The sequence below is a fragment of the Paralichthys olivaceus genome, chromosome 24 (genome assembly GCF_024713975.1).
Source record: "Paralichthys olivaceus isolate ysfri-2021 chromosome 24, ASM2471397v2, whole genome shotgun sequence".
NCBI lineage: Eukaryota > Metazoa > Chordata > Actinopteri > Pleuronectiformes > Paralichthyidae > Paralichthys > Paralichthys olivaceus.
The window spans coordinates 5,664,877-5,688,398 of record NC_091116.1 but is presented as its reverse complement, the minus strand read 5'-3'; the positions used below and the strand labels follow the sequence as shown (position 1 = coordinate 5,688,398).

The 23,522-nt window shown below is 36.2% G+C and overlaps 3 protein-coding genes across 8 annotated transcripts in view; all 3 read right to left on the bottom strand.

The window, feature by feature from the left end:
* Nucleotides 1-8,819: 8,819 nt before the first annotated feature.
* On the bottom strand, nucleotides 8,820-12,093 carry LOC138406988 (trace amine-associated receptor 13c-like). The gene has a single exon (XM_069521295.1). It carries the CDS (start codon nucleotides 11,046-11,048, stop codon nucleotides 10,062-10,064), a length of 987 nt encoding a protein of 328 aa, XP_069377396.1. The 5' UTR covers nucleotides 11,049-12,093; the 3' UTR covers nucleotides 8,820-10,061.
* Nucleotides 12,094-12,855: 762 nt separating this feature from the next.
* Nucleotides 12,856-13,842, bottom strand: LOC109639723 (trace amine-associated receptor 13c-like). The gene has a single exon (XM_020103328.2). It carries the CDS (start codon nucleotides 13,840-13,842, stop codon nucleotides 12,856-12,858), a length of 987 nt encoding a protein of 328 aa, XP_019958887.2.
* A 2,163-nt stretch (nucleotides 13,843-16,005) lies between these two features.
* The window catches only part of LOC109639741 (gamma-aminobutyric acid receptor subunit beta-3-like), a 75,960-nt gene continuing 68,443 nt past the window's right edge, over nucleotides 16,006-23,522 (bottom strand). For all 6 annotated transcript variants that reach the window (XM_069521281.1, XM_069521279.1, XM_069521280.1 and 3 more), the window contains one exon: nucleotides 16,006-20,935. The gene's annotated coding sequence lies outside the window, so the exon portion shown is untranslated. The remainder of the gene's footprint in view (nucleotides 20,936-23,522) is intronic.

Below are 23,522 nucleotides of genomic sequence, written 5' to 3'. Positions count from 1 at the left end.
TAACCTATGACTTTTTTTTATCATATTTTGGACGACATAGTAACCTATGACTTTTTAATCATATTTTGGACGACATACTAACCTATGACTTTTTCATCATATTTTGGACGACATAGTAACCTATGACTTTTTAATCATATTTTGGACGACATACTAACCTATGACTTTTTCATCATATTTTGGACGACATAGTAACCTATGACTTTTATATCATATTTTGGACGACATAGTAACCTATGACTTTTTGAGGTGATTTTGGACGACATACTAACCTATGACTTTTTTATCATATTTTGGACGACATAGTAACCTATGACTTTTTGAGGTGATTTTGGACGACATACTAACCTATGACTATTTTATCATACTTTGGACGACATACTAACCTATGACTTTTTTATCATATTTCGGACGACATACTAACCTATGACTTTTTGAGGTGATTTTGGACAACATACTAACCTATGACTTTTTAATCATATTTTGGACGACATACTAACCTATGACTTTTTTATCATATTTCGGACGACATACTAACCTATGACTTTTTTTTATCATATTTTGGACGACATAGTAACCTATGACTATTTTATCATATTTTGGACGACGTACTAACCTATGACTATTTTTCAACATATTTTGGACGAAATACTAACCTATGACTTTTTATCATATTTTGGACGAAATACTAACCTATGACTTTTTTTTATCATATTTTGGACGACATAGTAACCTATGACTTTTTAATCATATTTTGGACGACATACTAACCTATGGCTTTTTGAGGTGATTTTGGACGACATACTAACCTATGACTTTTTTATCATATTTTGGACGAAATACTAACCTATGACTTTTTTATCATATTTTGGACGACATACTAACCTATGACTTTTTGAGGTGATTTTGGACAACATACTAACCTATGACTTTTTAATCATATTTTGGACGACATACTAACCTATGACTATTTTTCAATATATTTTAGACGACATACTAACCTATGACTTTTTTATCATATTTCGGACGACATACTAACCTATGACTTTTTTTTATCATATTTTGGACGACATAGTAACCTATGACTTTTTAATCATATTTTGGACGACATACTAACCTATGACTTTTTCATCATATTTTGGACGACATAGTAACCTATGACTTTTTAATCATATTTTGGACGACATACTATGACTTTTTGAGGTGATTTTGGACGACATACTAACCTATGACTTTTTTATCATATTTTGGACGACATAGTAACCTATGACTTTTTGAGGTGATTTTGGACGACATACTAACCTATGACTATTTTATCATACTTTGGACGACATACTAACCTATGACTTTTTTATCATATTTCGGACGACATACTAACCTATGACTTTTTAATCATATTTTGGACGACATACTAACCTATGACTTTTTTATCATATTTTGGACGACATAGTAACCTATGACTTTTTGAGGTGATTTTGGACGACATACTAACCTATGACTATTTTATCATACTTTGGACGACATACTAACCTATGACTTTTTAATCATATTTTGGACAACATACTAACCTATGACTTTTTTATCATATTTTGGACGACATAGTAACCTATGACTTTTTTATCATATTTTGGACGACATACTAACCTATGACTTTTTTATCATATTTCGGACGACATACTAACCTATGACTTTTTCATCATATTTTGGACGACATAGTAACCTATGACTTTTTAATCATATTTTGGACGACATACTAACCTATGGCTTTTTGAGGTGATTTTGGACAACATACTAACCTATGACTTTTTTATCATATTTTGGACGACATAGTGACCTATGACTTTTTTATCATATTTTGGACGACATACTAACCTATGACTTTTTTATCATATTTTGGACGACATACTAACCTATGACTTTTTTTTATCATATTTTAGACGACATACTAACCTATGACTTTTTTATCATATTTCGGACGACATAGTAACCTATGACTTTTTTATCATATTTTGGACGACATACTAACCTATGACTTTTTTATCATATTTTGGACGACATACTAACCTATGACTTTTTTATCATATTTTGGACGACATACTAACCTATGACTTTTTGAGGTGATTTTGGACAACATACTAACCTATGACTTTTTAATCATATTTTGGACGACATACTAACCTATGACTATTTTTCAATATATTTTAGACGACATACTAACCTATGACTTTTTTATCATATTTCGGACGACATACTAACTTATGACTTTTTTATCATATTTTGGACGACATACTAACCTATGACTTTTTTTTATCATATTTTGGACGACATAGTAACCTATGACTTTTTAATCATATTTTGGACGACATACTAACCTATGACTTTTTCATCATATTTTGGACGACATAGTAACCTATGACTTTTTAATCATATTTTGGACGACATAGTAACCTATGACTTTTTGAGGTGATTTTGGACGACATACTAACCTATGACTATTTTATCATACTTTGGACGACATACTAACCTATGACTTTTTTATCATATTTCGGACGACATACTAACCTATGACTTTTTGAGGTGATTTTGGACAACATACTAACCTATGACTTTTTAATCATATTTTGGACGACATACTAACCTATGACTTTTTTATCATATTTCGGACGACATACTAACCTATGACTTTTTTATCATATTTTGGACGACATACTAACCTATGACTTTTTTATCATATTTTGGACGAAATACTAACCTATGACTTTTTTTTATCATATTTTGGACGACATAGTAACCTATGACTTTTTAATCATATTTTGGACGACATACTAACCTATGACTTTTTCATCATATTTTGGACGACATAGTAACCTATGACTTTTTAATCATATTTTGGACGACATACTATGACTTTTTGAGGTGATTTTGGACGACATACTAACCTATGACTTTTTTATCATATTTTGGACGACATAGTAACCTATGACTTTTTGAGGTGATTTTGGACGACATACTAACCTATGACTATTTTATCATACTTTGGACGACATACTAACCTATGACTTTTTTATCATATTTTGGACAACATACTAACCTATGACTTTTTAATCATATTTTGGACGACATACTAACCTATGACTTTTTAATCATATTTTGGACGACATACTAACCTATGACTTTTTTATCATATTTTGGACGACATACTAACCTATGACTTTTTTATCATATTTTGGACGAAATACTAACCTATGACTTTTTTTTATCATATTTTGGACGACATAGTAACCTATGACTATTTTATCATATTTTGGACGACGTACTAACCTATGACTATTTTTCAACATATTTTGGACGAAATACTAACCTATGACTTTTTATCATATTTTGGACGAAATACTAACCTATGACTTTTGTATCATATTTTGGACGACATACTAACCTATGACTTTTTTATCATATTTTGGACGACATACTAACCTATGACTTTTTCATCATATTTTGGACGACATACTATGACTTTTTGAGGTGATTTTGGACGACATACTAACCTATGACTTTTTAATCATATTTTGGACGACATACTAACCTATGACTTTTTTATCATATTTTGGACGACATACTAACCTATGACTTTTTAATCATATTTTGGACGACATACTAACCTATGACTTTTTTATCATATTTTGGACGACATAGTAACCTATGACTTTTTGAGGTGATTTTGGACGACATACTAACCTATGACTATTTTATCATACTTTGGACGACATACTAACCTATGACTTTTTAATCATATTTTGGACGACATACTAACCTATGACTTTTTTATCATATTTTGGACGACATAGTAACCTATGACTTTTTGAGGTGATTTTGGACGACATAGTAACCTATGACTTTTTGAGGTGATTTTGGACGACATACTAACCTATGACTTTTTTATCATATTTTGGACGACATACTAACCTATGACTTTTTTATCATATTTTGGACGACATAGTAACCTATGACTTTTTTATCATATTTCGGACGACATACTAACCTATGACTTTTTTATCATATTTCGGACGACATACTAACCTATGACTTTTTTATCATATTTCGGACGACATACTAACCTATGACTTTTTTATCATATTTTGGACGACATACTAACCTATGACTTTTTTATCATATTTTGGACGAAATACTAACCTATGACTTTTTTTTATCATATTTTAGACGACATACTAACCTATGACTTTTTTATCATATTTTGGACGACATACTAACTTATGACTTTTTTATCATATTTTGGACGACATAGTAACCTATGACTTTTTTATCATATTTCGGACGACATACTAACTTATGACTTTTTTATCATATTTTGGACGAAATACTAACCTATGACTTTTTTTATCATATTTCGGACGACATACTAACCTATGACTTTTTAAGGTGATTTTGGACGACATACTAACCTATGACTTTTTCATCATATTTTGGACGACATACTAACCTATGACTTTTTAATCATATTTTGGACGACATACTAACCTATGACTATTTTATCATACTTTGGACGACATACTAACCTATGACTTTTTGAGGTGATTTTGGACGACATACTAACCTATGACTTTTTTATCATATTTTGGACGACATACTAACCTATGACTTTTTCATCATATTTAGGACGACATACTAACCTATGACTTTTTAAGTGATTTTGGACGACATACTAACCTATGACTTTTTTATCATATTTCGGACGACATACTAACTTATGACTTTTTTATCATATTTCGGACGACATACTAACCTATGACTTTTTTATCATATTTTGGACGACAAAGTAACCTATGACTTTTTTAAGTGATTTTGGACGACATACTAACCTATGACTTTTTTATCATATTTTGGACGACATACTAACCTATGACTTTTTCATCATATTTAGGACGACATACTAACCTATGACTTTTTAAGTGATTTTGGACGACATACTAACCTATGACTTTTTTATCATATTTTAGACGACATACTAACCTATGACTTTTTTATCATATTTCGGACGACATACTAACCTATGACTTTTTCATCATATTTTGGACGACATACTAACCTATGACTTTTTCATCATATTTTGGACGACATACTAACCTATGACTTTTTGAGGTGATTTTGGACGACATACTAACCTATGACTATTTTATCATACTTTGGACGACATACTAACCTATGACTTTTTGAGGTGATTTTGGACAACATACTAACCTATGACTTTTTAATCATATTTTGGACGACATACTAACCTATGACTTTTTTATCATATTTCGGACGACAAAGTAACCTATGACTTTTTTAAGTGATTTTGGACGACATACTAACCTATGACTTTTTTATCATATTTTGGACGACATACTAACCTATGACTTTTTCATCATATTTTGGACGACATACTAACCTATGACTTTTTCATCATATTTTGGACGACATACTAACTTATGACTTTTTTATCATATTTTGGACGACATACTAACCTATGACTTTTTTATCATATTTTGGACGACATACTAACCTATGACTTTTTAATCATATTTTGGACGACATACTAACCTATGACTTTTTTATCATACTTTGGACGACATACTAACCTATGACTTTTTCATCATATTTTGGACGACATACTAACCTATGACTTTTTCATCATATTTTGGACGACATACTAACCTATGACTTTTTGAGGTGATTTTGGACGACATACTAACCTATGACTTTTTTATCATATTTTGGACGACATACTAACCTATGACTTTTTTATCATATTTTAAACGACATACTAACCTTTTTATTTTACAAGCTAACACACTGCTGTTCCATTTCTAGGTGGTAACAAATGTTCCTATATAAACTACAACCACAGGGATAGGAAATGAAGGAGTTCAACTTTTGGGCAAAATGTCCATCTGGTCCAGTAAGAAGCTGAATTATAACAGGATATTCATAGAATAGATAGACTCTACTTTAACATATTAAATTGAGTCTATCGATGTCTTTGTGACTCAACTGAGTCACTTTAGTTCATATAAAACACATTTAGATGGAGCTCAAACGGTGACATTTACATTTTAATAAAGGTCAAATTAGGGCTGAGCAATAAAAGAATATCTATAATGATGTCCAATATATATCAATATAATGGTTATGCATTGTGAAAACAACGAGGAGGTAAAACACATTGTAGATCTGCGTCATGTCTGTAAAATGTTGTACTATTTATCGAGTGTTTGTCGTTCTCAGTCAATCAAATTCTAATTGTATAGCCCATATTTATCAAGTGTTTGAAAGCAAAATCCTCATTCAGGAGCAAAACAGCTCAACAAGTAATAATGAGACATTAATGGAGATAATTGTTGATATAAACTGATGAGAACTTGTTTCTCTTAATAAGATTCACAGAGAATTATCTCAATAAATGCCACATTAGTTATTAGAACAATGTTTTATTTTGGACGACATACTAACCTATGACTTTTTTATCATATTTTGGACGACATACTAATATGTCTACATATTCTTACACTGATAGTATATTGTATAGTAAAGTACTTATATTTATACCCTACTATATACTATATATCACATCATATTATATCATACTCTGTATATTCTTCGTATATATTAGTCTATATACACATATTTATACATGTGTACATGTTATTATTATTATATTATTACTACTACTATTACTATTATTATTATTATATATACTGTTTCTGCCATTATTACTATATACTGCTATTATATTGGTATAATTACTATCCATATAAATATATATTATGTTATATTGTATACTATATATATATATACTGTACTACTATTTTTATATACTGTCTAACAATAACATTACCATCATATCATCAGTACTATTACCATCATATTGCCACTGCACTACTTGTCTGCCTATTCATCTTGTGTTTCTGTTTTTGTTCTTTCTACCTCAATGTTTTGTTTTGTTCTATTGTATTGTGTTTTGTTGTTTTCTGATATACGAGATGCTATGACGACTTAATTTCCCTCCGGGGATGAATAAAGTAATCTATCTATCTAACCTATGTGTTTTTTTTCATATTTTAGATGACATACTAACCTATGACTTTTTTTTCATATTTTAGATGACATACTAAACTATGACTTTTTCTTTTCCATGTTTTAGACGACATAACAACCTATGACTTTTTTTTCATATTTTAAACGACATAATATACATCTTATAAATGTTTCGCTATTTTATGCAGTGGTCACCTCATGGTGGCTCCTGGCAGAAGCTCCTGCTCCTGGTGGCTCCGTGTGGGGTCTCCTCTGTAACTGCTTTACCTAAAATAACAAACCATTGATTAGATCTTCTGAGTGTTAAATGTGTCACATTTCCAGCATTTCCACTTTTAACTTGCTTGGCTCAAAACAACATTTTTTTGTTGACTGACTTTTCATGCTTGAGCTAATCTAACAATCTCACATACAATTATAATCATACAATTATAAAATAATTCAAATCCAAATATTACAGTTGAATTTTACTTTTACAAGCTAACACACTGCTGTTCCATTTTAGGTGGTGACAAATGTTCCTATATAAACTACAACCACAGGGATAGGAAATGAAAGAGTTCAACTTTTGGGCAAAATGTCCATCTGGTCCAGTAAGAAGCTGAATTATAACAGGATATTCATAGAATAGATAGACTCTACTTTAACATATTAAATTGAGTCTATCGATGTCTTTGTGACTCAACTGAGTCACTTTAGTTCATATAAAACACATTTAGATGGAGCTCAAACGGTGACATTTACATTTTAATAAAGGTCAAATTAGGGCTGAGCAATAAAAGAATATCAATAATGATGTCCAATATATATCAATATAATGGTTATGCATTGTGAAAACAACGAGGAGGTAAAACACATTGTAGATCTGCGTCATGTCTGTAAAATGTTGTACTATTTATCGAGTGTTTGTCGTTCTCAATCAATCCATCAAATTCTAATTGTATAGCCCATATTTATCAAGTGTTTGAAAGCAAAATCCTCATTCAGGAGCAAAACAGCTCAACAAGTAATAATGAGACATTAATGGAGATAATTGTTGATATAAACTGATGAGAACTTGTTTCTCTTAATAAGATTCACAGAGAATGATCTCAATAAATGCCGCATTAGTTATTAGAACAATGTTTTATTTTAGTTTTTAATTATACATCTAAATAATAATATAAATAAATTATGAAAAACATTTCAATATAAAAAACACGATAAATGTTACATTACTATAATTTTAAGTTTAAATTCACATTTTCTGAATATTTGAATGATGTAGATCAATCCTGTGTTATTTCTCCTCACTGAGTTCACACAATACAAATCTATGAAATCAACTATGTGTATTGAACTTGTGTTACTTTGATATTGATGGAAATGAAAAGCTGATCATTATTGTATATTATTATATATTATATGAAGATACATCTCCAGATGTTTCCTCAGAGTCAACTGGACGTACTTTAGTTAGTTTAGGACAAAACAAGTGATCAAGCGTTTACATGAGAATTTCACACACGCTCAGGTTCGGTTAGCTTGTGATGCTAGCTCAGCTAAGCATTGACGTTAGGAACTAATGAGACGAGTTTTCCTCTAAAACACAAGTGAACAATGACACATGTGCAGCGACACGTCGAACACACAGAAGATCGAATAACTGGGTTGATATTTGAAAGAGTATTTACATCATGAAGATCTATGGGCTCCGCATCCACGCAGTTCCGGATCCAAGCGGAAGTACCGACTGGCAAACAGGAAGAGGAGGAGTCCAATGGGATATATTGAGAAGGGGAACTTCGAATAGACCAAGTTAGGTAGACTCGCGGGGGTGCAGTTTCTTTATCTAACTCAAACAATAAATATTATAAACAATTTCAAAACATTCGTGGGCATGACCGATTTAAAAAAATATATCCCAGAATAGAAACACATAAACCTCCATAGTACAAAATCATCAAAAGATGAATTGTATATTAAGGCAAAAGAATGCAATAAAAACCATCATTGTATAACAACAACTTAATACTGTATAGAAAATGAAATATTTAGCGACCAGCCCAATGATGCTTGTTGGAGCCTGACGCAGACTCATTACCTTTAAAACGGAGCCACCACTTCAGCACAATGTCAGCAACACATTTTAAATCATTTGTCAAATTATTTAATTGTAAAAAGAATTCTATTTGTCAGGTTTAAAGATTGTACTCTTTTTCAACATGATTGGCTGTTATGCAACACTGCCACCTAGTGCCCAATGAAATCTTTTGTGGCCAGTGGTAAAATAATTGCCAACAACCTTTCAAGGCCTAGATGCACACATACATTTTTATATCGCACTTTTAACAATGCTAAGACATTTAAATAGTGTCAGCTTGAGCAGAGCTAATTTAGAAGAGCAATGCTTTCAAATGCAGGGATGAAACAAATTACAAGAACTGTTTATTTTATTTATGTTTACCTGCCACATGTTTGCCAGAGGAGGAAAAATATAAAGTAAATAAATGTCTAGTGCTCTGCTTGGTGTGTGAGTTTTTTAGTGAACTTTTTATTGAAAGAAGCAAACTCTCTTTAATCACAATATAAAAACAACATGACATAATTACAATAGCGTGTCTTATCAGTGTTGTAGTTAGTGAGTAATATTGCAATCATGCACAATAAAACCACTAGTATGTGTTGAATATATATTATATATAATCTTCTAATAATAGAATAGAAAGCAGCATATTTTTACATTGCAAAGTACAGAATTTCATTGCAGTAATTTTATATTTTAACTTGCCGTCAAGACGTTGTCTTCTCTAAACAAAAACAATTCCTGTCTCTTTCCTCCTACAGAGTGACAACACAAGAAAGCCTGCTGCAGCTCCAACTGCTGTCGAGTGTCTCCTGCTCATTCTATTCTGAATTCACAGTAAGTCAGCACACATCCACATTTATCGCCGTGTTCATGATTCAATAAAACAAAGTGTCAGACATGTCTATATGATCTTGACTTCCTTTGAGTGAGGCTGCAGTATTTTAAGTGTAATGATAAGTTTGATAGATTTCCTAAACCAGGGGTAGAACAGGGCATAAATCAGAGGGTTCATGCAGGAGTTCATTAACATGATCCAAGACAGAACAGCAAAGTATGAAAAGTTATTTGAAGTGTTCTGACCTGCAAGAGAGGGATAGTAATATGGGCAGAAGCACATTAGAAACACAGCTATCACAATCCCGAGAGTCCTGGCTGCTTTCCTCTCTGAGATCTTTGCATTTGTACCTGATCTCGCATTAGCAGCAGCAGTGTGTGCCTGAATTAAACGCACTTGAGAAATAGCAACCACAAACACCCGCACGTACAGAACCACCATGACAGTACAGGGCCCGACAAAGGTGAAGAAGAGGTCAACAATTCCTGAGATGAAGCTAATGACCATTAAACACTCCCCGTGGCAGGAGTTGTATCTGTCCGGCCACGCTAAGTGTCCCATCAAGATGAAACCGTTATAGAGAAGAGAGCAGGCCCAGGACAGACTGATTAAGATTTTAACCCTGTTCAGTGTGATCTTAGAAGAATAGAGCAGTGGGTCACAGATGGCCAGGTAGCGGTCTATCGATATGAGCACCATGTTGCCCAAAGAGGCAGAGAGCAGACAGTAGGACAGATAAGGAGTCAGAGCGCACATCAGCCTCCCCAGCAGCCAACATGTCTCCATGTGACGCAGGCCCTCGATGGGCATCGCCAGCAGCCCCACCACCAGGTCGGACACGGCCAGAGACAGGAGCAGGGAGTTGGTCGGGGTGTGGAGCTGCCTGAAGTGAGAGATGGAGATGATGACGAGCAGGTTGAGTGTCACGGTGAGCAGAGAGACGGAGGCCAGCAGAGTGTAGAGAAGAGCAGCCTCGGAGCGAGGCCGCAGCAGACGTCTGCAGGAGGAGTTCAGGCTGGGGAAGCAGAGCGGGGGGGCCCCAGCATCTTCCATCAGGGAGGAGTGGAAGAGCTGCAACTTCCTATCAGACAGTTCATTTATCCTCCCTAAACCCAGCCCCCCTTCCAAATGACTGATGCAAGACCTTCGTCATCCTCTTCATCATTTCTAACTCCTAACAACATAATTTTGATTCATCATTCATTTGTACTCTGTGGTTTGCAATGAATGATTAAATCTGTTGAGTTTATACTCTCAACAGTTTTAAGTTTATCCACTTGATTTCATGAAATGCTCAAATTGTGATTTTAAAAGCAGCTGTAAGTAGTTAATAAGAAAAATGCAAATCAAATCCAAAATGTATCTGTCTTTAACTGGACGTTATTATTTTGTACATTTAGTTCTTCTTCACACAATGAGTCAATAACAAATCTACTAAATTACTGTGGCACAAAAAAAATACAATTTGTGCAGATGTACTATTAAAAAACATAGAAATTCAAAAGGAAGTACTGTTAAGTGTGAATGCAACAAACTGTCAAATATCAAATATTAAGTTATGAGGTCAATGTCCTCAAGTAAAGTATGTTTTTAACCTGATAACTCGTCCTGTTTATTTCACTATATTTTTGCCTTGAGATAAAATTAATTCTTGGTTTGTTTGTTTTCTATTCTGGTTGAAGCAAATGTAACGAAATCCAAATTTTTACTGGGTCAATAAAGGATTCATAAAAAACAATGTGAAATATTTAAAGATGCTTGATTGTGGTTTGTGAGACATACTGTACCGCATTGGAGTCAAATTACGCCCTCAAGTGGTGAAAGCTAAGAAGTGCATGCCTATTGACTTGGCCTTTCTAATATGGAGGTTTGTGTTTGACTTGCATTTATAGAATTATACAACTGTATACTTCCGTTCTTTTATTTGAAGGAATTCAAACTATTGAATCAAATGATGAAAATGTTTGTCTACCTTTAGGTTTTAAAAGCAATAATTTGGGCTTAAAGGAAAAACTTTTATTCTCTTGCTATTATTTAGAATTTCTATTTCAAAGCCATTTACTGTAATTTCATATTTAATCATGGAATCTTCTTAATATTTATTATATTCTTATTTACAGACCTAATTAATGGACACCTGGCTGTTGCTGCCTAGCGGGTAAGTTCGAGCGACAAAGCAATGATTCAGAATAAAGATATGATTATGTTGTGTAACACTTATGGACGTTTACATACATTTTTATTTTGTGTGTCACTGAGGACATGAGGAAGTGAAACGATGACTGGAACAACAATGGAGTGAGAAGGAAGATAAATGAACATCATGAACAGACCAGAACATAATAAAGTAGGTATGATGATGTGTGTGATAATATGATCAGTCTGTGATTGGAAGTGTGGACAGGGTGGTTTGGAATTAGGAATATGGCATTAAACAAACATGATTTAACTGTCCTAATGATAAATATAATAGATTCATACAGTATACAACCACAGTAATCATTCTAGTAATTATTATATAAATAGCAATGGAGTGACGGTAGTTCAAATATGAATAGTTCAGAAATTGGTGGTCAAAGCTCACCGCAGTAAACATTCAATTTATAATATGTGACAAACTGGTTTAGAGTCGCATTCTAGATCTTAAATTCTACATTTGTTATAATAGTTGTAGTGGACACACGTTTCATGCATTCAGTGTTTCCTTCAAGGTCAGTAAACAAGACATTTGTTTGTTTGTTTGTTTTAAAGGTGAGTTGAGGAAAAAAGCGGATTACATTCTTATAACAATTTGTGCCTGAGTCCACTGTTCAGGGCTCTGTGGTGCTGCAGCATTTCTCTCTCTGATCCTCTGAAAAGTTTACAGTACATTGACCTCCCGCGAGTGAGCCTGCAGTATTCTGAGGGTGAAAATGAGTTTGATAGCTTTTCTAAACCAGGGGTAGAACAGGGCGTAAATTAGAGGATTTACACAGGAGTTGATCAGCATGATCCAAGACAACATGGCATAGTAGGACAAGCTGCTGGAGGTGTCCTCACCTGCCAGGGCGGGATAGTAATACGGGCAGAAGCACATTAGAAACACAGCTATCACAATGCCCAGAGTCCTGGCTGCCTTCCTCTCTGACTTTTTAGCAGTGGGAGCCGCAGTGAAAGTGCTGGTGACTATCTGCAGCCGAATGACACGCACCTGAGAGACGGCAACCACAAACACCCTCATATACAGACCCACCATGACAGTGCAGGGCCCGATGAAGGAGAAGAAGAGATCTAATGTGCCTGAGATGTGGTTAATGACCACAACACACTCCCCGTGGCAGGAGTTGTATCTGTCCGGCCACGCTAAGTGTCCCATCAAGATGAAACCGTTATAGAGAAGAGAGCAGGCCCAGGACAGACTGATTAAGATTTTAACCCTGTTCAGTGTGATCTTAGAAGAATAGAGCAGTGGGTCACAGATGGCCAGGTAGCGGTCTATCGATATGAGCACCATGTTGCCCAAAGAGGCAGAGAGCAGACAGTAGGACAGATAAGGAGTCAGAGCGCACATCAGCCTCCCCAGCAGCCAACATGTCTCCATGTGACGCAGGCCCTCGATGGGCATCGCCAGCAGCCCCACCACCAGGTCGGACACGGCCAGAGACAGGAGCAGGGAGTTGGTCGGGGTGTGGAGCTGCCTGAAGTGAGAGATGGAGATGATGACGAGCAGGTTGAGTGTCACGGTGAGCAGAGAGACGGAGGCCAGCAGAGTGTAGAGAAGAGCAGCCTCGGAGCGAGGCCGCAGCAGACGTCTGCAGGAGGAGTTCAGGCTGGGGAAGCAGAGCAGGGGGGCCCCAGCATCTTCCATCAGGGAGGAGTGGAAGCAGGGAGGAGATGGTGGTCAGCTTTAAGAGTCTGTACCACACGATTCATTTATCGTCCTCTTACTCCTCCCTGTCATTTTTTTTCAAGGACCTTGATAGATGATGTCACTTGTCCATCATCATCGTATTCTTCATCAGCCATCGTCCAATTATTTTCTCTAGATAGAACTTGAACATTCTCCACTCTTTGTAAAAAAATAACGAGGTTTATTAATGTTTGATCACATGTTACACTAGAGAACAAACAGTAAGACTCAGATCTCAGAAGAGTCTTTCTTAACTAGAAGCAGAGAAGAGAGACACTAAATATCAATGATTCAAGTTGTTCATTTTCACCAAAGTATAATTGTGTGAAACGTTTGTTCCGTATTAGCAAAATTAGCCGAGAACTAAAAGACAGGACAGAAAATATACAGAAAAATATAATACAATTAAATAAGAATACAGATATTTTAGAAGAAATATGTAAATAAGGTTGATTGCACTGTATATTACTGCAAATGTGAAGATACCTTCAATAAATGGTTATCTTCATAATAATATTAATAATAATAATAACTTAACAATGCTCAACACAGAACAGGGAGAATTATCTTCATTCTGTCAAATGGCAACAAAATTCACCTAAACCACTGTAAACAGTTTGTACTTAATAGATTGGTTTTGGTTAATGATCAATATTTCATCTAAATCCCAACAAGAATGAAAAGAAGCAACTTTCCCAAACTTTTGAACTAAAACCAAGCAAACGACTCTAAAATAATTTGAAAGTTCTCCTTAGTCTGAACATGAAAAGTTAAAATCTAACATGTTTACCTGTTCTGTGTTGGCTCATTGTTGCATCATTAGTTTATTTGTTTAACACCTCAGAGTGGCCCGGTGCCTCAGCGGCGTTGAGGTGTTACTTTATCAAAACAAGTCAACGTTCACCTTTAGCTAATGAGACGCACCGATCAGCTCACTCATGTCTGCTTGTCTGGCTGTAGGGTGAGAAGCTGTAATTTGATCTCAGAGGTATTGCTCATCGTGTCTGTCAGCATGTGTTTGTGTGCATGATGGAGTTTTCATCATGTTCGACTTGTTTGTCATCAGCAAAATAATCTGTGTATCCATGACTAATTACTGCAGCGTTTAACATTGTTTTTTTACAAGTTATTATTTCAGTATTTGAATTTTAACCCAAGCAAAATGTTAAGTAGCAGCAAATTAACTTCTATTGTTTTTAATCTTAGATCCAAAACAGTGTAACACTTCAAAATACTCTTACCAAGTCGGACTGCAAACTTATGTTTAAACTTTCTAACACAAACCCTTTTCATATTCTGTGCTTATTCTATGTAGTAGTATAGTTAATTTAGTGGCTTGGAGTCAAATATGTGATCTGAATTTTCCTGAATTACCTCTGAACTAGTTGTCCTCGTGTTTTCGGCTGTTTGGTCACTCATCTGCTTCTGCTCTTGTATTTATTATTATCAGTATATTGCATGTTATCACTTCCAGAGACCCCCCCCCCCCCGCACCAGAACCTCGTCTGTTTAGTTTGTGTTTGAGAGTGTGTCTGTCTGCAGTCTCTCAGTTAATAATCTGCTTCTGTTCTTGTTTTGTGTTGCAGACTCAGACTGTGTCATTTTAGCTGCAGGAGGCGTAGGACAGCTCGACCACCTCCACAAACCGATGACTGAATGTGGAGCAAAGATGAAGAAGCTGCACGTTCCTCAACAACCTTCATATTTTTCCTTTTTTAAATATTTATTTTACATGTCATAGCAGCGGTTGATGTCAAATCTATGCTACTCACTGATTGACCTTTATTCTGATAGGTTCTTTTTTGTTTAATGTATTTGTGGGTTCCTATCTCTGTGAAACACAATAACTTTCGCTATTATTATTATTTTGGATTTATAAAGCTGAAATAACATATGTTTGATTTGAGAGCGAGACGTCTTTTGTGTCTGATTCTAGTGTGAGTCTGGTGAACTTTGAAAGCGGGGGATGAACATGGATTTCCAAGGATTGAAGAATTGTGACGACGCAAATACACACACGCACAATAAAATGGTAAATAACTGAAACCAGTAGGTGGAGCCAAAGCCAAATCCACCAGCAGCAACTTTCCATAATGAAACAAATCACACATGACTCAGATGTTTCCTGAGATGTTGACTGAATAGTTTTATTTCAAATGGCCTGAATGACTTGAAGTACATTTCTTTTTCATTACATTTTATCCCACTAGGGGAAATTCTTTTTAAACTCATTTAACACTTTTTTTTTACACATGCAGTTCAAACCCCCCCACACACACAGAGGGCTCAAAGACATGCACATGCACATTTTTTGGATAGAGATTGTAGAGTAGAGTGATGGGCAGCCACAGGAGAAGCGCCCCGTGAGCAATTGGGGGGCATGGTGCCTTGCTCAAGGGCACCTCAGCATTTCACAGTATAGATCAGTCTTTGTTTGTCTGCTGATTGTTGAAGGCAGCAGCAGTTATATGAGACTTGTCAGCCTTGAACAGAGAAGAACCACGAAAAGTGACAGAAATGAAAAAATGTATTTCTTTATAAGCCAATGCTGACGAGAAGTTTCCAGAGATTGAATTTCTATCTCAACTTTTTTCGTCAACTAATATTTATGATCGTTCATACATACTCATTTAAAGAAAGTGTAGAAATCAAACCTATGGTTTATAGTTTGAGGGTTCTCTCTGAAAGGTTGTAAATTTGAGCATTGCAGATAAACCCCTGTGGTGACAGCATCTCGTCTTTTTGTTCAACACCATGAAACTCCTGCGCTCTTAGACAATAACCTCAGATGGATTTCATGGCCTTTGCTCCTGGCTGTGAGTGAACACGCAGAGAGAGTTGCTTCTGTGCATTTAGTTTTTCTGTGCCAGAGATTTCGAAATTTCACAAAGAATTCTAACTTGTAAGATGGACGTGTCCTGGAGCAACAGGCTGACCCAAAGCTTCAAGTCGCTTAAAAAAAAAAGGTTTCAACGTTTTTTAAATTGAGGAATTAGTTCCAACATTTAGTGCTGATAAAAGAAACACTATTCACTTTCCTCTTTGTCCCAAACTACAAACAGTTATACACATTCATACACAATATGTATCTGTGAGGCAGGTTTTTATCATTTTAAAGTTCACTCTGTCAAGTGTTCTCCCGTCTGGGCTGAGTCTGGATCAGTGCTGCGGTAGAAGCAGTGGAGTTTCAAGGATAAAGTGCAGAGAGGTTTAAAAACAATTATAGACTGAGTTCACGGAGTATCTGTATTTTAGAATAATAACTTTGCATGTAAGACAGTTTAAAGCCAAATATTCATAAATATACTGCTAATGGTATTTTTCTAGTTACCATGTGTTTTCCGGTCTTTACGTATAAGGTTGTTCTTTTTGTCAGTACAATCAAAAATTTGACAGAACATCCAGATTTTATATTTTAACTCTACACCAACTCGCTGTACTGTATTTCTTTCTGTAACAGCTCCAAAGACATATTTCGAGATGCGTTTCCTATCTAACAACACTTACCTTCTATTTGCTAAATGCTGACTGAACACAACGAACACTGACTGCACAGTAGGGAAAGATAAAAAGGCTTTTCTTGAATTAAATATTAATCCCATTCACTAAGAAGGGGATTACTGTAGTACACGTATCAGTTAAGCAGCTCATACTCAGAGGGAAAGGGAAGTAAAGGGCAAGAAAATGTGAAGTAGTTGCAATAGTCTGCATCCCTGCATCAGTGAGTGTTTTCCCTTTGCAATGCAGCAGACACTGGCAGCATTAAGGAATAATGTTAAGACTTCCAGTCCGCACCTCCTGCAGCAGAGCATCAACGACTTGAAGTCATTCGCCCAGCTGCTGTTACAGCCCCTCTTTTAGTGCTTTTAATAGCACTTTAAAGCATCCATCACTGACTGACACACACACACACACACACACACACACACACACACACACACACACACACACACACACACACACACACACACACACACAGGTGAAAAGACATGTACGCCACACAATCAGGATGTTGTTCCTTGGCAACATGGTTTCAAGGTAAATAGATGCTATAAAAAGGTGTTGTATAAAGAAGCAGTGGGTGTCTTTGCAGCGAGGCAGACTCATTCTTATGCCGTGAAAGCTTTGCTATTTGACTGGAGGTGAGGGTTTTGTTAGCGGCTGATGGAATCGGTGTATTACAGCGGGAGACATCTGTTAGTTCTGAATGGGTACAAGCTGCAATTTAATTGCCTGGCTGCGGCGTATTTTGGGCTGATTTGCATTTTATGAGAGGAAATGTATTAGAGGAAGGATATAGAGAAGACCTGTATTTATTTCTAAAAGGCTACACATACATTCTGACCAAAATAAAAAAGATCAGAATTCACTTTGAAGAGAGTAAATAGAGATAAACTGTGAAATATTTAATGTTGAGGGGCTCTATGAAAATTATTGGGCTGGGTTTGGAAAGAGGGGTTAAGGGTTAGATCCTATCATCCTATCTGGTAGATCAGGCAAATGGGTTTGTTTTAAAATACTTAAATAAATATTCAAGATAAATAAGTGATAAACAATACAGAAGTATTTTTCCCGAGATCTCTGAACATCTTATTCCTGTAGCACAATAATATTCACAGATGGATTCACAGTGGTGCAGTGATGACCATAACAAATACTGTGCGCAAGATTGTAAAGTAATAAACACTATTTTTGACTTTCAAATGTATGAAATCAAATAACTCGCACGCCGAGAATAGAGCTTTGATAACCACTAGATACAATGAGGACCTTGAATACATTAAAGATAAATGCGCGCTACAAAACATATTAACATTTTAAAGAGCGCTGTGCAACATTTGAACACTGTTTATAAAGAATACAGGCGTGATTGAAAAATTGAATAAGCAGAGAGTCTGTCCAATAAATTGGCCCCTGTGCAGCGAGAACCACAAACATGGTGTAATTCAAGGTGTAATTATGGCGTCTGTGGCTCCATCGACGCAGGCTGAATAAAATGTCTTTTGTACAAACGTCGGTTTGAGTTACAAGCAGCTGCTAATTAACGAGAAATGTGGAAACCGAGAGCATTAATCACACCAACATGCCTCTCTGTCTGCAGATGAGTGTGTGGGCGTGTGAATGTTTGTGTGTGTGTGTGTGTGTGTGTGTGTGTGTGTGTGTGTGTGGGGGGGGGGGGGGGGGGAGATACTCTAAACATGCATGTGCAGTGTCCAACAGAGGGCAGAAAAAGCAAGGCTATACTTTTTATGCACTGTGCTGTTGTTAAAATCTCAACTAAATGTAAGTTTCACATATGATGATTCAAAAATTTGATGCTTCTATGTCTTCGCTGTGTGGTTTTCCATTTCGTGGGAGCAATTGTGACACTTACTTTGTGAAACCACCTTCGATAAATTGGATTTGGTGCCTCTGTCCTGTGCAGAGAGACTGCAACAAATCCAGAATGACAATGCAGACTCGTTAACCTTTTTGGAGATGCATGGCAGCATTTAAAACAAAGATACCTTTGTGTCTGCAGCACTCTCCCTCGCAGCCACTGCTCATTTTGTTCTGCCCACAATGCAGCCTGATAATGTCTGAACACAGGAATGTGTGACAAGTGATAGTATTCAGACTTAAAAACTGAGGGGAGAATCAGTGTAGATGATGAAACTTTATCTTAAAAGAGAGGTTTCGCATAAAATACTGAGGAATCAAGAGAGGGCGCAGTCGAGAAGATTTAAATTATTCCTCCGTATCTGGCAGAGCTAAAAATTGGACTTTTTCAAAGATGGTCATTTCTGGTAATGCGAGAAGTTCACGTAATGACTGAGCGTGAGTGGAGTGAATGGCGCTAATTACATTCACTGCTAAAAAACTTCAGTTAGACTGGAAGTTAGATTTGGATAAAAAGATGCTGTTTTTCTCCCAGACAAAGATAAAATTCACAACATTAAAAACAACATGAGGATTCAGTTGTTTGTTTCTGACCCTGCTATTCCTCACGGCCATCCTCTGACTGCTCTTTGAATCCAAAGGCGAAGCCGAACTATCCTAGAAAGGCGAGTCTCCGACGAGCTAGTGACAGCTGTACAATACGTACGCTGAGAGGAAGTAGTGCTGGATTGAATGTAACATGAATCATGTTTCAGCCACTAATGTGAAGTTAGACTGGATAAAACCGGCCTCTCTAGTTTGACAAAACAAAACAGTGGTCAGTATTCTCTTTTATGTCTCTTCAAAAGACAGATTTTTCTTAATTATGATTGCAGCAAGCAGATGTGAGTCAAGATATGCAAGTTGTTTCTGGGTCACACATAATAGGACATGTTATTCTCTGTAGTATTGAACACTTGGGGAATAGCCCTCTAAATGTTTAATGATTTAGGGATCTTTGTTGCGTCTTCAGGAAAAGTTTATTATCTGGGCTCGTCCCTCCTCTGTGAGCTGTCAGAATTATTGTCTAACATAATACGTTTCAGAAAATGCCTGCCAGTCGATTGCAGAAGGGATGTTTTTGAAAATAAGAGACAGGTTTTAACGAGAGACGAGAGAGATGGTACGTAAGGGAAGGAATGAGTGACAGGGTGTAATAAGGGAACGAGAGCAAGCGAGACAGAGGGCAAGAACAGTAAAAGGGAGAAGTAGGCTAATACACTGCTGCTGCTGTTGCATATGATTGAGTTCATAAAACAGAAAGGCATCATCAAAAAGCGCAGGGAAGAGTCAGTATATTCCCTCTAGTCTCCAAGACTGCCTTTTGATGCTGAAACTGACTTTCTTTCTCTCTCCATCCATCCCTTCTCCCTCCTACTCTCTCCCACGCTCCCTCCATTGCTCGCCCTGCTGCTTATGAATTAAAAGAAAGTATGTCAGTTGGCAGGCAGCGAGGGGAGAAAAGAAAGAAGGAAGACATCAGAAGGAATTCATTCAGTGAGTTTGTGGAGAAGAGACGCCGCGCGCTGAATCCTCACCGCTTTCTGAGGCTGTGGGGGGGTCAGAGGTGGTTCCGTGGGTCAACCCAGAAAGAATCCACCTCGATGTGTCCACTCAGGACTTCCAGGTTCAGCTGAACAAAGAAAAAAATACAAGAAGGGGACAAATGTATTATTAAGCCGCCGCATTTCAGAATCAGAAGTACTTTATTTTCCCCTCACAACAACTAGGCTGCTGCACTAAACACCAAAGTGTAATTAGAGAGACCTGGCTGCGGAAGCTGCTGTTGCTATGCGAATGTTAAAAGGCTTGTTTGCAGTACTTCACATCAATGCTTTGCTTAAACTTAAAATGTTATCTTACAATCAAATCTGTGGCCTTGAGTCCTACAAACTCACAGCGCAGAGATGGATGACTTTAAATTCTCTTTGAATTATGAAACCTGACTCTGGTCACTGACTCTTTATAAAGCATTTGCTCAACTTTATCAGAATCATTTATTTTAAAGTGAGACTAGTAAACAGACTAATTGTAATATCTACCGATGCATGCTGGTCAGAGGGAGCTCCTGTTCTGGTCTCATTCAAAATAAGACTGAATCCTAAAGCAACAAGATCCAGCTTTGGAACTGACCTTGATGAATTTTTCCACATTCGCTGCTCTATCGGAGGCTGAATGTCACAGCTTGTCAGTGATTGAGTTGGGGGTCAAAGTTAGCTCAGAACAAAATGCAAGAGATTACGACTAAAAAGCTCCCGAAAGCCACAACTAAAGTTAGTTAAGTAAAGTTTAATGGGAGGCGCTCTCACAAGGTACATTTTGTGTGACATTGTTGAAATGATATAGTGTAAATAAAGATTGACAACATGACATAATCATCTCTAAGATGATTTCTGTCTGGTTATCTTACTGATGTTTGCTCAAATGCTGTGTTTTCTGATAAGTTAATTAAAATGTATTTCTGTCCTCTCTATTTTTTTTGTTGAACAGGCTTGTGAGCTGGGCTGATATTTGGAGGACGCTACAAATCCAGGCTCCGCTTCCTGCAGGGCAGCGTACGACAGCCTCTACATCTCACCCAGTGAAAGGGAGGTGGATCTGAGCTCCATCATAATTCTTTGAGCAATCACAGATCCAGATCCTTGGCATTGCCAGTTAATGATATCAGGTCCAAAGGGTATGTCCTTATCCATCCAGACAGCCCTTGACAGATTTTGAAACTGTTCTGTAGTGGGAATTTTTCTATAATATTGATAATATCAAAATGAGTGATAGCAGATGCTTGCTTGTTTTTTTTTGGCTACAATAACCTTTGCTTGCCTTTTGGGTTATGGCCCCTTTGAGAGCTGTTTATTAGTGACTTGACATCTTGTTTGCCTGAGTTCATCTATCACAATACGTCACAACCACCGCTCACCTGAGAAACACCCGACAAAGACTGTATATTCCAACCTCCAAAAGAGTCCGAGCCACAGATAAATACTGTGTCTACCTTATTATTTACAACAGCTCTGCTCACATGCCTCCCTCAAGCTGCTGAACAGTGATATTCTTTAATGATTAGTTTAATGATAAACTCTGCAATATACCGCGGGGTTAGAACCCCTATATACATTATAAAGGCAAGAAAAGAGATTACCACACACCCCAAGGGACTCATACACTGTGGAGAGGCAGGGGGAGTTGAAAAGCTCAGCACTGTCTGAATTCATTATGCATCAATAGCCTGTGACATAGCCAATATATTTTTTTCTACCTGATATGTACTCATTTTAATGCTGGAGAAGTATTTTATTGAACATACAACTCAACTAAGTACTGTTCTATGAAACTGATGATTGTAAAAATGTTAGGTTGTGTTTAGTGATGGTCGATGAGGAGTCTAGTGTGATAATCTTAACAGCAGCTTTGTGTTTCCCTGCCACTGACACTAAATGTTCAGACTAACTTCAGGTCACAGAGCTAAACCAGGTGAGCTGCAGTGAGGGTGAGAAGAATAGAAATGTGACTTACCATCACATTTCTCATACACTTCATTCTGTATAAAGATGTTTTCATGAATTGCATGATATACTATGATTTTTTGCAATGTGTGTACCTACAATGAACAGAGTGAGTTGAGGGGAGGACCTGAAAGAAAGAAAAAAGGACGGAAGGTTTGCCTTCCAAAATTCTACAATGTGATAATTCCAGAAGCCGGAAAAACCCGTCTCATAATGTGACTTCATGACAGTTCAGTCCTTAAATCTCACTGTGGTTGTGTTGACACTGTTGACAATTTCTATGCAAGTGAATGAAAGTTTTATGCCTTAAAATACAAGATAAAAAAGTGCAATCCTTTGCTCTTCTTTATTCTGTGCAATTCCACAGTCAGTGTTGTGTCACATCTAAATTGTGACATTTATATATTGATGTGGGAAACCAAAGAATACTATGACGTTTTTATCAGGTTTCCAAAGACTAACTAGATTATTTTCATGCCATTTAGAAGTTACACTATGCTAAAATATTTGTATGATCATTTGGACGATGATCTTTTTATGATGCTAGTCATAAATATATGTCTGGCTTCATTACTACATCATCACTACTGTTACTGCTATTACTACTATTAGAATATTAGGCTTTATTGTTATTATTTCTATCTATCGATCTATCTATAGCCAGTATTCAGATATTCAAGTGTTTATAAGATATTATTTGTAACTAAATATGATTTC